At 32.0% G+C, this 16,317-nt stretch overlaps 1 protein-coding gene and 1 long non-coding RNA gene across 8 annotated transcripts in view; both read right to left on the bottom strand.

Annotated features, from left to right (window-relative positions):
* Nucleotides 1–16,317, bottom strand: part of LOC127715641 (uncharacterized) — a 97,637-nt gene that overhangs the window by 34,336 nt on the left and 46,984 nt on the right. The window contains exons 1-2 of one of the 7 annotated variants that reach the window (XM_052221760.1): nt 7,988–8,035; nt 2,856–2,997 (exon numbers count right to left, since the gene is read on the bottom strand). The exons of 2 other annotated variants lie outside the window; for them this stretch is intronic. In XM_052221760.1, coding sequence (XP_052077720.1) covers nt 2,856–2,941 — 86 coding nt within the window. In that variant the 5' untranslated portion in view covers nt 2,942–2,997; nt 7,988–8,035. Of the gene's footprint in view, nt 1–2,745; nt 2,998–7,987; nt 8,044–16,317 lie in introns of those variants that run through there. 4 more of the 7 variants (XM_052221758.1, XM_052221761.1, XM_052221759.1 and 1 more) reach the window with 4 other exon arrangements.
* LOC127715693 (uncharacterized) overlaps nt 1–16,317 on the bottom strand; it is a 97,127-nt gene that overhangs the window by 39,336 nt on the left and 41,474 nt on the right. The window lies entirely within an intron of this gene.

The following is a 16,317-nucleotide window of genomic DNA, read 5'->3' as shown; positions in this document are numbered from 1 at the left end:
GTCGAAATGCACATCTACGTAGTATGTCCTTATTATCTGAAAAGGTTTCATGAAATTCTGTTGTGTGGTTTGAGAGGAGTTGCGATGACAAAAGGTTACAGTAGTATATTGGGCAAATAAGTTCAAAGGGGCGTAACTCCTGGAAAAAACATTGAATCGTAATTTCCTGTCGATATGAACATCTACGTAGTATGTCCTTATTATCTGAAAAGTTTTAATGAAATTCTGTTGTGTGGGTTGAGAGGAGTTGCGATGACAAAAGGTTGCAGTAGTATATTTGGCAAATAAGTTCAAAGGGGCGTAATTCCTGGAAAAAAAATTGAATCGTAATTCCCTGTCGATATGCACATCTTGCGATGACAAGAAATAGGACTGACGGACTGACGAACTGACGGACTGACGAACTGACGGACTGACGGACAGACGGACAGACGGACAGACGGACGGGTCAAAAACATTATACCCTCCTCAACTCGTTGCGTGGGGTATAATAAGCATTGTGTATAAGTTTCATAACATTTGGTTGAGGCAAACTAAAGTTAGAGAACGGAAACCAACTTTGGGACGTACGGACACGAGCACAGACTTACGGACGGACGTACAGACGGACAAGGGTAAAACTTAATGCCCCCTCCGCTACGGCGGGTGCATAAAAATACCAAAATCGTTAAGACGAATATTACTTTATAATCTGATAGTAGTAACAAAAAACCCTTTTGTACTTTAAATGTTAAAGTATTTGTGCTTTAAATGTTTAAATATTTGAAATTTGATGACCAAATTTTTTGCCAATTCGACGCGTATAGAAAATTTACTGATAAATGATTTCCAAGAATATCTCTCCCAGTAAAATATTTCATTACCTGTATTTTGAATGGAAATATTTCGATATTAATTACCAACAAGGGATTGTTATGAAAACCTACAATATTAGTGATATCTATACAGTCATTGTAAAACATATTTCTGTAAAATCAATAAAATTGCACAATAAAAGTATATAGGAACATGCCATATATGTTACTAATGCAAATTGTTTAATTCTGTTTTGTTTAGAAAACCGACTGGGTACTATAGTACTGCAACTGATCTCGAAAAAGTCGCTTAGTTAACGAGTTTAATGTTCCGGAATAACACACGGCTGCAAATTGTTTTAAATGATAAAATAATATCTATATTTTAATTTCCATCTGGTCGTAAAAAGTTTCTTTGGTCACATTTTTGTATTTTAGCACTTTAATGGGGTACCCCTCAATTTACGGTTTTGGTTACTCACCTTAAAATTAAAAAAACAAAAAAAAATTGTTAAATTTCCGGATCTTTTCGTTAATATTTTCGATGCACATATCATCAAGGATCATTGGAATGATGAAGACATAAATATAATACCACCCCCAGTAAAACTCTAAAACTTAAAAGTTGGCAGTTATTTAGATGGAAATTTGACGCATTTTTCTTTGAAAAAGAGAAAACATATGATTCAAAAATAGTAATTGACATTTGAGGGGACAGAATATATTATTGCGATACTGCATGCAAATTTTGTTTGGAAAATTCGCAACAATTTTGTCTAAAACTCAAAAATAAAAACATCATTTGTACCTTTTTGATTACGGAAATTACGTATCCGTCATTCAGCTCCATTATTTAGTTTTTCCTTCATAATGAATTTGATAGTTTCTATGTGATTATGTTCATTTTCTTGGATACGTTAATTAATTTGAGTTTTTTAAAGTGTGACTTGATTATATATAGTAGTTCTTTCGTGTATTTTCTGTAAATAAGTTATATTTTTGTTGATAAAATTTGGACTTTTTATAAAAGTTAACCAAATCCTTCGGATAAGATGTTTTTCTGGATAATGACTAGTTGAGGAAGTCCTGTAAAGTTTACTCCTACTAGTCCAAAAAGGAGAAGACTTGCAAAGTGTGGGAAAAATACATTGTAAGGCAATGTTCAACCTCAGAGCAATTAATATGCATGCAAGCGGTCGGAAAAAAGTACTATTGATGTTTCGCAGAGCTTTGGTGTGTGAGTAGGTGTTGCCACAACAAACTTTTCTTGATATTCTGCTTTTCTTGGACGAAAGAGTTGTGAATGATCAGTAATGTTATATGACTTACACCAGAAGAAAAAAATTGTAGCGTCTTTAGATTAGAAACAACAGAAAGCCAAATATGTGATCAATCTGATCCACATGTATCCTCACAACCTGACACTTTTATACGATCTCGCGCTCAGTTTTCTCCTTGTAGTTTGGATATGAAAACGTGTTTTTTTTGTGTAAAAGCAAAAATTTTAAAAAGAAAAGAAAGCTACACAAAACTGAGTCGCCTGAACGTGTTGACAGCCTTTGAGATGTGCTAATGTGAGTAATCATTTATCCATAGTAAAGATAATCGCGAGTTACTTTCAAATGCAGTCTACCTTTCAGCAAGCATTACCATGTACTTATTGAAGTCAACACCTATGCAATATGGTTAAACAGTTACTGAACAATCAAAATATGAACTTGCTCAATTCATTGATAACGATTGTTAATGATGATATGTTCTTCCATCATTAAAAAGGCTTTTTTCATGTAGCACATCCTTGACATATACCTATCACTTTTACCCAAGAATGTCTCTGATGCTTACCCAACTGCCAAGCTCAAGAACAAAATAACTAGTTATTATGACACCTTGCAATTCAGACACAGCGGGGACAAGGGGTGTCAATTATTGAGTTTAGCTCTGAGCTCACCTTAGGGGATGCCATATCTGTTACAGGAAAATTGAAGTCTATGTTAAGACTTTCAGAATTAAATCAAGGTGTGTCTGAAGGTATCAAGGATACATTTATAGAACGATTACTTCACTCTGCCGCTAGCGCTCTTAGGAGCTCTGTCATCGTTGGCTGCTTCTATGGAAAAGATGCCCAAATCGCATTTTAATTTCATTTGTTAGTTAGTTGATGAATAATTACACAAAGGCGCTTCTGAATCGTATGTTGTCCCTAAAGATGATAAAAAAAAAATCGTAAATTTATGGCTATTACAAATCAATCGTTTCTATAGCAAAATCGACATTCGCCTATCACATTTGAGATTAGTCGTGCAGTTAAATCATATAGATATGGGAAAATAGGTCACAAACATTGATAGAAACTTAATTTGTTCTTGCATGGCTTTTGTGTTTCCTATACAGAGGTAAGACTAGAATACCTGACAAGCATTGCCATGCACGAGTTTGACCGAATCAAGACGATATTAACGCTCCTGGTGGCATTGTTTCAAAACACCAAGGGGGTGTTTGATACAAAAAGGTACCGACAATATAGTCATCAACACGGAGACAAAGGTAAGAGAGGTCTTTCGCGTTCCAAATGCTTTCAAAAACATTTAAAATTGTGCTGAAAAAAAAATGGAAAACACATCGGAGATTCCATGGGTAATTTTGCAATCAATGTCAAAATATTTTTGAAATTTTCCTGTTCAATCAGAAACGTTTGACCATCAAGTTATTTAATATTATAACGGATATAACAATTTTTTCTGACTTCAGGCTTGAATTTTCAATCGGGAAGACAAAAATGGATTAACCCCAACATTTTTCAATGGATAAATGTCATCATATTACTGACAAGTTAAACTTTGTACCTGCAAAGGTAAATCTTTATGCACAAAAGCCGTGTTTGCTTTGAAAAAACTCTGCCCTGCACCGAACTTGTTTGTGTCATGAAAGGGAAGTGTGTTGTAATGCAAATACGCGTACCGAATCCGCATACGATGACGAAGAGATTGATTCATATCCCTATTTAACAAAGACTAGAGTTATCATATAAGGGTCTTGGTCGATTTTAAATAACAACATTAGCAAATTTGCATTACATTGTATTTTCCATTACTTCCCTAAAAAATTGATGAGTCTTCACTATTTTACCAGGATAATCCCACTAAGACAATGTTCATGCACCAAACTGAGCTGGTTTTACACTCAACCAACCGCTAAATCAATGCAAGTCACACTTATGATTTTTTTAAACCTCGCATTCGCCTCGGTTGACTATGATATTTGTTTGTGTTATAACTGATCTGTTCAGACTTTGCAAATACACAATATTTATTTATCTATAACTAGATACTAATTTCCCAAAATACACAACCTTTTAGATGCAAAATTAAAAACACTGATTAAGCGCTTGAATTTTTTTTTTCAAAGAGAGAAACAATATTGAAATAATTTGATAAACTGGTGTTTTATGGTTTAGAAAATAATTCTGTAATATACTGTAGTGAAAAATTATTAGAAATATGAAAGTTAATGGATGTAAAAAGGTCAAGGCCACTTCTACTTTTGCTATGTCATAAATGGAAAAAAAATCAGAAGGTTCCAGATTAACGCCATTTTGTAATAGCAGCTCTTCATATAAATAGTAAAATTTGACGTTTTAATATCCTTTGCAGCATATGCTTATGATTGAACCGTTTTTGTAGCATTCTAAAGAAGGAATATTAGAAAATTTCTTCTTTTTGTCCATGTGGTTAAAATATTAATATTTTTAGGCCTGACCTTTGACCCCATTTTCACAAAAATGTGACCACTCTGGATTTTCACGACCAAACTGTTATTACTGTACACGTTTTCCTCTTTCCATCGATATGTAATTTAGGTGTGTGTTCTTCCGGAACATTAAAGTTTTTGAAAAATGAACTCTGGTTGCAGTACTACTACTAGATCTGCATACAAACTAATTCATTTTCGCGTGACCTCTTGAACTTCTATAGTAAATGGAAAAGACCTCTTCAGTTTGACCTAATCAACATGATTTTGACGTAAACTAAAATCTAACCTTAGTTTGAAAGAAGTTTTTTTACCTACTTTCCAATATTTCCACCCGAAAATCTTAAGATTATCACACGGTATATCCTAGGATAAGCGTCAGATATTTTTTTTCAAATATTCTTCTGAAAATTTGAACAGACGAATATTGATCTGAGAACACATCCTTTTAAATCCTGAAATTATATTATTACTATATAAATACTAATGAAACATCTAAGTACATTGTTAGATTCAGCATTTAAAAAAAACCCGTAAATTCAATTTTTGTTGAAATCAAACAAAGTTTAATTTTGGACCCTGATTTGGACCAACTAGAAAACTGGGCCCAAAAATCCCAAAATTTAAATACAGGTTTAGATTCAGCATTTAAAAGAACCCTACATATATTCAATTTATTTTGAAATGAAACGCAGTTTAAATTTTGGACCCCGATTTGGACCAACTTGAAAACTGGGCCAAAAATCAAAAATAAATCTGTCATTCCAATTATAATTTTGTTAACTGATAACTACCACATGTTTGTTATCTTGATATTGCACGAATAAATTAATTGTAAATACATTGTCCTAATCCAAATACATGTACAAATGTGAATATTTAGTTAATTGTAAAAATCTATTATAAAAATTGTGTGTTGTTACAAAGGAAGAATAAAAATAGATTATTATATGATGAAAATGATATTTGCAAATCTGGACCCCAAACAGGATCAAGTAATAAAAAATTGCAAATCTGGACCCCCAAACAGGACCAAGTAAAAATTAAACATTAACACTCACAACAAAAAGAAAATACCACATATCAACTGTGACATCTACCTTCAAAACACATAACTTTAAAAAAAAATAGTTATAAAGAAATGTTTGACAACTCCTGACTAAAATCAATTGAACAGATACAATCATTGATAGACTATCTATCCATATACTTATTAATTACACCATTTCTGTTCAAAGGGTAATAACTCAAAATTAAAACAAGAGACCAAATGACATAAAAATTAACAACTATAGGCTATTTTACACCATTTCTGTTCAAATGGAAATAACTCAAAATAAATAAATCATATTTGCTACTGAAAGGTTCAACTCAACAACGAGAACAGCTAAAATCGTAAAAATTGAACTTGACCTTCATTTGGTCACAGGAAACAACATATCTAAATTTGAAAGCGTTTTCAAGTTAATGAACGGACACTGTTTGACAGCCACTCTAAACAACAATTGTAGATTAAAAAAATCATTTGTTAAACTAAGTTATTAGAAATATACATGCAAATACACGATGTTTTATGTTCAGTATTTATCGAGAAGCAGGTAAAACTGAAATCGAAAAAATGTTAATCTTTGCTGCATATTGATAAAAAAAAATCATATACATACAAAATCTAAAGATCTATTCTTTCAGGTTACCAGTTTTCGGAGAGTTTCACAAAGTCCTTAGCATGTTACAATTTCCCAAAATATACCTATTTTTCACATCTAAGTTTTCGAGTATATCGGTCTGCTCCTGTTACGTGAACTTTCAATAGAGAAATGTTGTCTTTTCATGATAATAACAATTTGAAAGTCTGTCTGTGCAGGTTCAAAAATTAAAGATACACATTTTTTTTTATAAAGTAGGTTACTGATCCGTGAAAAGATTTTTACTATTTTTTTATACAATTTTAAGAAAAGGTCGTCTCGATTTTTGTACATATATTTGTGGTCTCAAAGTTTACATTCGGATAAGGTCCGTTTGAATTTGCTTAGTAACTAAATTTCAAAAGTATTAAAGCTGTTTTCCTAATGCTAGCAATTTAAAGGTTTGGTTTTGTTTGTATAAATGTTTGCCCAAGCATTGTAATTAAGATTAACATCTGCAATCAATAGATAGGCGGGACTTCAGCTTGTTTACATTATACATAACACCCAATAACATTTAAGTATCAATAATGTATACAAGCTGAAGCCCCGCCTATCTATTGATTGCAGATACTAATCTTAATTACAATGCTTGAGCAAACATTTATACAAACAAAGCAAGCAAGTCAACCAAACCTTTAAATTGCAAGCATTAGGATAACAGCTTTAATCTTTGCTGCATATCAATCGATTCCTTTGGATTTTTTCACCTGAACTTCTCTGATCTATCGGCATACATGTACGGATAATTGGCATGTTCCAAAGAGGTATACAGCCAGCAGAAAAATAAATTGAAGTTGGTACTTCAGGAATTTATTCGCATTGCAACATTTTAAACCAATTATACACCAAGCTCCTATAGCCTGCTGTACTCATCGTTTGCTATTTAAGGAGAGAGATGCTATCATTAAATGGAAGTTTTGTTTTTATTTCAACTTATTTTTACTTTTACTATTTACTAGAATGTGTTCTCGTGAATCAATAATTGATAGCGTCCTTGCTAAACGGGACAAACATTGAGAAGATCAAGTTTTCAGTGTTTATAGGGGAGGTAATATCTTGTCACTAGATTTCCCACGGTAAACCTCTTTTTTCATTTCTCCATCTCGGTGAATGATTTATGGGATTTGCTGGGGTGACGGAGACATGGACTTCGTCAAATCTACACAATAAAGTACACCTGTGTATCAGCGTATCCTAAACCCCTGTTCATAATTTAATGAAATTTTATTTTTTAGAATTTTTACGATATAATGCATTGTGCATTTCCTATTTCAATTTTGGTCCGAATTATTATTTTAGTTTTCCTTATTAGCAAATTATGGACTTTGCAAGAGTTGCGGTATCATTTTGTGACATTGCTCGGCGTACTTCTAGTTGTAAATTACTTAATTAGTGATAGAGTTAGGATGGAACCAAATACCATCATCAATATTTATAAAATGAAAGCTGAAAATTCAGAGCACAACATTAGACGTGACGATTTGATCAATTCAAGGAACAAGTTTCAATCACACTTGTGGAAGATTATTTGTATTTAGATTGATCGGAAAATCGGAGTGTTTTAGTTGTATTATCAACGTGTTTTCCAAAATTATATAATTTATCATAACTATGTCAATGGCGTCTATCGACAAAAATAAAACATTAATAATTTTGCTTTAAAGTTAAATTTGGCACATGGAATGAACTGCGCGAGTAGAAGCCAATACACACAATTTTAACAATTACTTGGTTATAAAAATTATGAAAACTTACCACATACCTTGAAATCGAATAAAGGAAGTAAATTATTATGTAAACAGTAAACAAAACAACTATCACGTGATCTCTATATTTAGTACAATCAACATTAAGTGTCTAACCTTCACAATGGCAGTTGTAAACAAATAAGGGGGGGGGGGGGGGGGGGGGGGGGGGGCGGGGTCAATAAACAATTGAAGCTGACATTATAATTGTTTAATTTCAATGGAGCATGAATTGGGTTGTAAATTTAACTGATCTACCGTCAGACTTAAATTGCTAATTATTTGGCCATTGATGATTAATGAATGCATATGTGATCATATGTCCCAGTATAGTCCAAATAATATTGACGGTCGTGAAGGAATTAAGCTATTTTGATGCTTTTTTTTGACGCTTTTCTACGCATTGGAAGGCGTCACAGCAAAAACTAAAATAGCATATCAAGACGTCATAATTAATTGGACCAGTCCCAGTAGTGTTACTGGACAAGTGATTTGGAAAAACAGCAAAGACTCGTTTTTTCTGAAATAACCGAACATGTTGGCGACTGATATAATGTGAAGTTTGAAATGAAACCGCACATCCGTGACATTAAAGCAAATTTGAAAGAAATTTGAATGTATAAAGACATTTCCTTGAATCTTTTGATGAAGGTATCACAGCTCACAAGATAAAGGAATGTAAAAGTTATATTTAAATAGCTTAATGAATATGGAGATGTGTTTCCTTCAACTTTTCGGCTAAAAAAATTTTGCGACATTCATGATGCATACAACAATCTGATATATTTCTCTACTGTACTTGAAAAGCTAGGAAGATAATTTTTCTAAAAAGCTACTCAGAGGGGAAAAAGAAAACATATGTATTTCTGAAATTTTTTTTTTTCAAAAGTCAAAAGAAATTAAGATCATTTCAATATACAAAATACGCGTCTACATATTATCACGTAGTGTTCTAATTATACCCATATATATTAAACATATCCATTGCCCGTGTTGATTTGAACTTGACATACATATATGATTTGAAGAACTCAACTGTATAGGTCTGAATGTTTTTCACAGCATAAGAATACATATTTTTAAAAGCTAATACAATAAAACGAGACCAGCTAGTACTTCGAACAAAGGCGATAACTATCACCCGAACCCATCGAGACAATGAGTACCGTATTAGCTTTTTCATTGTGTTGCAAAAGAAACATGAAATGAAAAAATGGTCATTCTTATTTTCAATTTCGATACAATTCACAATGATCTATACCTACTTCTTAAGATAATAGTCAAGGTTTTCTTTCATTGGTATACTTGACAATGTAATAAGTTATATTTTTTGTTTAAATGCTCATTTCTAAAGATTCTTTTTTGATTGTTTCTGAAATTGTTGGCGTGAGGCCTTTTTTTAAAGAGATACATTAATACTTATAACTGAATCATCAGTAATGAAACCCTTTCTTGCGGGGTCTTTGAATTAACGTATATGTTTTCAAGTTTTGTTCTTGTTGCTGCTTTATTTAAGATGGAATACGCGATTTTATGACACCTTATCTTCTTTCTATCTACGTATTCCGATGTACGTCCTTTTATGATCTGAAAAGAAAGTTCACACAAAAACATATTTCTTTTTTTTTATATCAATACATTTGTAGCATAAGATGTGGAGTAAAAACAATGATACAAAAATACCTTAATCTAAACCAGTTTGTCCCTCCCCCTCCAAAAAAAAAAAAAAGTCAATGACAATATAAGAATAAGGAGATGAGGTATGATTGCAAATGAGACAACTATCAACCAAAGTTCCAATGAAGTGGATGTAAGCAATTATAGGCAACCGTACGGCCTTCAACAATAAGAAAAAACCCATACCGTATAGTCGGCTATAAAAGGCCTGGATGGGTTGGTATTGATAGCTGTATTGTTTACATTTTTAGGCCATGTTTCTCGATTCTGTATTTATTTAGTTAACTAACTGCAGATGGATTCTCACAGTCAAAGTAAAAAAAAATTTTTTCTATTCTGGAAGAAACGCTCCAGTAAATGCATGGAGAACTTTCGTTTTTCAGCTGAATGTGATGTTTTTTTATTCGATTTTTTATGTAAGCTCTTTCCGAAATGAAACTTTTCGTCTTTGTTTATATCAATGACATCAGATTAACTGTTGAGGTCGTATTATGCCGTGATGTTATAACCTTTTGTTTTTATATATTATAAATTAAAAAAAGTAATATATGGTGAACATAGGCATACAGGTCCAATACAAATAAGAAGATGTGGTATGAGTGCCAACGAGACAACTCTCCATCCAAGTCACAATGTATAAAAAGATAACAATTATAGGTCAAAGTAAGGCCTTCAACACGGAGCCTTGGCTCACACCAAACAGCAAGATATAAAGGGACCCAAAATGACTAGTGTAAAACAATTCAAACAGGAAAACCAACGGTCTAATCTATATAAAAAACGAGAAACGAGAAAACCTATGAACCACACCAACAAACGACAACCACTGCACAACAGACTCCTGACTTAGGACAGGCGCATAAAAATACAGCGGGTTTAAACGTTTCAACAGGCAAAAACCTTCATCCTAACCTGAGACAGTAGTGTAACATTACAACATAAAAAGACACACTATAAAATATCAATTGAAATAGTTTAACTCGGTCAAAAAGACATTTAAACAAAAACAAGTAAACATACACTGAACGAATAAGTTTGATCAATGACCAAGACTAATCCAGATATCGATACCGTCGATTACCTACACGATACAGATGATGAATTATACACTCATTACATAAACAAATTTCCAATACTAATCTAGATTTCGATATCGTCGATATTGACAATATCGTCACCACTGTTCCCGATTAGGGGAGAGTTGAACGCTCAAAACATGTTTACCCCGTCACATTCTTTATGTGACTGTCCCAAGTCAGGAGCCTTTAACTCAGTGGTTGTCATTGGATGCTGCCTGCCATACAATATTCGTTTTTTGATTATTATTTTTACATACAGCAGGATATTTGTTTTGCCGGTGATAGTGTTGCTCATTGTTGAAGGCCGTACGGTGACGTAGCTGTTTGCATCCTCGTCTTTTTGTCTCTGGTGCATGGATATTTGTTTTATGTGAAAATACACAAGATATTCTTTTTTCATCATGGCTAAAATTTACAGTTTATTTAAGATAAATAAAGTTAACTACATGAAATGAATAAAGAAACAAATTATGATAATATTTTAAAAATGTCGATATCGTCAACTAAAACTGATGAACAAGGAGAAAAAAAATTGTCAATAAAGACTTTAGAAGATGATCAGTTAAAATCGATGTCGTGGATATCGTGGATATCAACAACAGCAGACGATTAGTATAGTGTAAACTCAATAAAAGAAACAAATATGTTAATGAAAATAATAAAGGCCGATATAGAATCGCTTTCGTCGATATTGACAACTAAAACAGATACATAGGGTGAACATATTTTTTTCGATATCGAATCGACATAGTTGATATCGTCGATATCGAGATTTGAAGCAGACGATTATACTGAGTAAACCCATTTAGACAATCAAATCTTTAGGTAAACACTATCCCATCATGTCTCTCTACAAGGGGATCAGATAGGAATACATTGATTATCGATACCGATACGATGTTGTTGATATCGTGTCTTTTACAAACCACAACACTAAATGTTGGACCGTACAATTAACAAATTGGACAAGTTGAGGTATTACAAGATATACGGTGTGTGTAAGGTATAAAGCTTTCCTTTCACTTACTCTCAAATATCATTAAACATTGAATTCTTTTCAGATTTTAGAACATAAACCATTTGGATTTGTTCCAAAACGATGCGCCAATGTCTCCTCAACAACATTTATATAGTCGTTGTTCGTCACAATCTCCATGAATCGTAAAGAGTCCCCCTTTCCCATAAATCGCAGTGTGTCAAGTTGTTACCATACGATCATTGTAATTCATCTGTCTATTGAATCCCTTATATTGATTTGGGTATTCAGTATAATTACGTAAAGAAAAGCTTTGTATTCTTTATGTATGAAGCATTGTTTCCCTTAATTTTACGTTATTTTTTTCGTTTTTGTGTAAGATTGTATGTATTCCCATAATTGTTCGCTGCTTGAAAAAAAAAAACCAACGTGATTGTCTTTTGTGATATTGAGGTTTTAAGTTATACCTCCCAATTGTTTGCTAGACTGAGTCAATCATAGTTTTCAAAACAATCAATAATTGCTATATTTCCTATGAACTATTTCTCTCTGTACCAATTATACTTCTCAATATAATAAAAAGACCTATAACATGTTCATTTAACGGCAATAATTCATATAAAAAGTGTACTGAGAGATTTGTTCATGTTTGAAGTTTCACTTTATCTCCTAATTAAAACCAAAAACGTAAGAAGGTAAAAATCGTCATTCATTTAAGGGCGCATTTGATTATATGTTGCCTTATCTGAAGACTTTACCCCGCTGGTGTTTTATGATAGTGGGTTTGTCTCTGTGTGTCTTTTTGTTAATTTAAGTCGTCAGGTTGCTGTCTCAATGATGTATAACTCACAACTCCTTTTATTCATTTCTAATATATTGGTTGCAGTATAATGTCAAAACATATACATCATTAGTTGCATTGGAGTAATGCCATATATTCTAACCATCGAAAACTGACTGGTGAAAAATGATATTTCAGCGTCCATAAATTCTGTTATTATTTTGAATATGAAAACACAGATAACTAGAAGTTGTGAAAGTAACTCTCAATACCTAAAAAATTGATAACATCTTCTTTAAGTCTTGTTATTAATAGAACTTCCGTGAAAAACATACGAATATGTGTTAACTTCCTGATCTTAATCTTCTCTCATTATTGTGGTTTGCTACAATATGAATCATAAAATAAGTCTAGGTTAGTCTATGGAAAGGTATATGCTATGAAATTTATAATTTCATAGTATATACCTTTTCATATACTATCCAATTCAGCACATATTTACAACTCGAGTAATCTTTTAATTGGTGTATTGATAGTTTATTTTGGCTGACTACTTGTATCACAGGTGTTTGTAAAACGGAGCTCATCCTACTAAAATTAAAATCCTATGGTGTCTCCGCCTCTTCTCTTAAACTTTTGGAAAGCTACTTAAATAATAGAAAACAGTGTGTTAAAGTAGGTACTAATTCAAGCTACTGGCAAACAATGTTTAAAGGGGTGCCACAAGGGTCAATATTAGGGCCAACATTATTTAATATCTTTTTAAATGACATTTTCTTTTTTATTCATAAAAGTGAACTCTATAATTATGCAGATGACAACACCCTTTCATACGCAGATAAAGATTTAGATAAATTAATTAATACTCAAAATTTTGATAAATTGGTTCTCAATAAATAAAATGAAAGCAAATCCAGAAAAATTTCAAGCAATATCTGTAGGTAAAAAAACTAAAGACAAAAACCTAAAATTTAAATTAGAAGGTAATGAAATAGAATGTGAAGATAACGTTAAACTTCTAGGCGTAACAATAGATTTTAAACTAAATTTCAATGAACATGTCTCTATAATATGTAAAAAAGCATCCAAACAGCTAAATGTATTAAAAAGAATAGGAAAACACCTGACTAAACTCGGAAAATTAACAATTTATTATTCTCTCATCATGTCAAACTTTAATTACTGCTCACTAGTTTGGCACTTTTGTGGGGAGGTTAATACAAAAAAGATAGAGAAATTTCAAGAGAGAGCACTACGGTTTATCTATGAAGACTATTCAGCAAGTTATGAAGATCTATTCTGCAAATCAAAATTACCATCTTTAAAAATAAGAAGAATGCAATCATTGGCTATTGAAGTTTTCAAAATTATTAATAAAGATTGTCCTGTTTATCTCCATGATTTGATACACTTAAAGGAAAACATTTACTCTTTCAGATACCAGAATACAGCCGACCTACCACATGTAAGAACAACTGCATACGGCCTACAATCTTTAAGGTATGCAGGTGCTAAGCTTTGGAATGAGCTGCCAGATGTGCTACGTAAGCATTCATCTTTTTTCTTGCACATACCGACTCTAAATAAAGCTTTATGTCTTATGTCTTATGTCAATGTCTAGCTCATTATCGTGTATTAGGTAACATTGCAGTGATTGGTGACCTCAACGGAAGAATAGGTAGAGAAAATGACTTCATAATGCAGACAATTTAAATGTATTTCATCTCAATGAAACTGATTTACTTAATTATGAGCCTGATTTGCCAAGTGAAAGAACAACAGAGGACATAAAGCCGGCTAATTCGTTTGGTCATAAAATTTTAAACTTGTGTAAATCTTCTGGTATAAGAATATGTAATGGTCGTTTTGGGAAAAAAAGTGAAACTTTTACATTTCAAAATAAGAATGGATGTAGCATAATTGATTATTTGCTTTTATCTCGTGATTCATTTTCTATTGTTAATGATTTTGTCATTGGTGATTTTACTACTTTTTCATGTCATGCACCCAACGGTTAAAAGTTGTATTTAAACTAAAAGGATTAACCTTAAATGAAATATGTACTTGTAAAACTGTAATATATGATTGTTATAAATGGAATGAAGGGTTTAAAGATGACGTTAAAAAGGACCTTGCAGCAAATTCCAATAAAATTAATGGACTGATAAATAGTTTATCCGATGAGCCAATGAATATCGACGAAATTGTGAACAATATTAATTCGTGTCTGTCCGATATTGTCAATTAATATACAAAAACAGAAGTGACGAAAACTTTAAAATGTGATTATTGTAACAGCTCAAAGCGAACTTATAAACCTATAAATATAAGGCAAGATAAACCGTGGATAAAAGATGACTGCAAACAATTGTATATAGAATGTAAACGCTCGTTGAAACATTTTAACCAAAGTAAGTGTGAAGAAAACAGACTTATTTTAAATCTCGCTAAACAAAGATTTAAACGAAGTGAAAATAGTTTAAAAAGACGATATAAAAAACAGCGGGGAAACATGTTGAGTTCTATAAGAAAAACGAATCCAAAGTACTTTTATCGAAAATTCAGAAAACGAAAAAAGGCCATACAAAGCAACATAAAATTAAACGATTTTGTGAAGCATTTTAAAAACTTAGTTTCTAAAGAAGAAATTGATGACGGACCAAAAGTAGAAGACAAAAATTAATTCATTTATGAAGAATTGGACCGACCTTTTACGGAGCAAGAAATTGATGTTTGTGTTAAAAAATTGAAAATAGAAAAGGCAACAGGTTATGACAATTTATTAAATGAATTTCTGAAGGAGTGTAAATTAACCCTACTGCCACTGTTATGTAAATTTTTAACGTAATACTTATTACCGGGTGGTTTCCAGAAATATGGGTCAAGAGTGTTTTAGTTCCGCTATTTAAAAAAGGTCCAGTTGATGATACAGGAAATAACAGAGGAATTTCGCTTGTGTCTCATGTTGGGAAATTGTTTACTTCTTTCATTAATACAAGACTATTAAAGTAGTGCAAAGAATACAGTATATTGACTGATGCGCAGTTTGGGTTTGTCCCTGGATATGGTACACACGACGCCATTTTTGCCCTTCATTCTGTTGTATCAAAAAGTATTCGTAAAGGAAAACGTCTCTATTGTTGTTTTATTGATTTTGTCAAAGCTTTCTACAGTGTGTCACATTATGTTTTATGGCAAAAAATGTTAAAATGCGGTATTAGTGGAAACCTATTGAATCTTATTAAATCAATGTATTCTAAGTTAAAAACTTGTGTTAAATTAGATGGTAAATTTTCAGATTTTTTCCATTGTAATGTTGGCCTAATGCAAGGCGAATCATTATCTCCATTTTTATATGCAATTTATGTAAATGACATAGAAATTGAGTTAATTAAACAAGGAATAGAACCATATGAAGTAAAAATGTTAAATCTTTATCTTTTTATGTATGCTGATGATACAGTTCTCTTCAGCGAAAGTATTTCTGAATTACAAAAAATGATAGTCACTGTATATGATAGTTCATACAAGAATGGTCTTGACATTAATTTAAGAAAAACAAAAATAGTTGTTTTTCGTAACAGAGGTGTAATGAAAGAGAATGAAAAACGGTATTTGAATGGTAAAATGATAGAAATGTGTGATCAGTTGGTATATCTTGGTTTGCTATTAAATTATAACGGTACTTTTACTGTAACACAGAAAACACTAACTGAACAGAGTAGAAAGGCTACATTTTTTTTATTGAGTAAGATTTATGATGATTGTTATACTACTGAGACTTTGATATCCTTATTTGATACATATGTAACAAGTATTGTGAATTA

Source organism: Mytilus californianus, unplaced genomic scaffold (assembly GCF_021869535.1).
Source record: "Mytilus californianus isolate M0D057914Y unplaced genomic scaffold, xbMytCali1.0.p SCAF_9, whole genome shotgun sequence".
Lineage (NCBI taxonomy): Eukaryota > Metazoa > Mollusca > Bivalvia > Mytilida > Mytilidae > Mytilus > Mytilus californianus.
The sequence above is the reverse complement of the archived record's forward strand: the minus strand, read 5'-3'. Positions and strand labels throughout refer to the sequence as shown.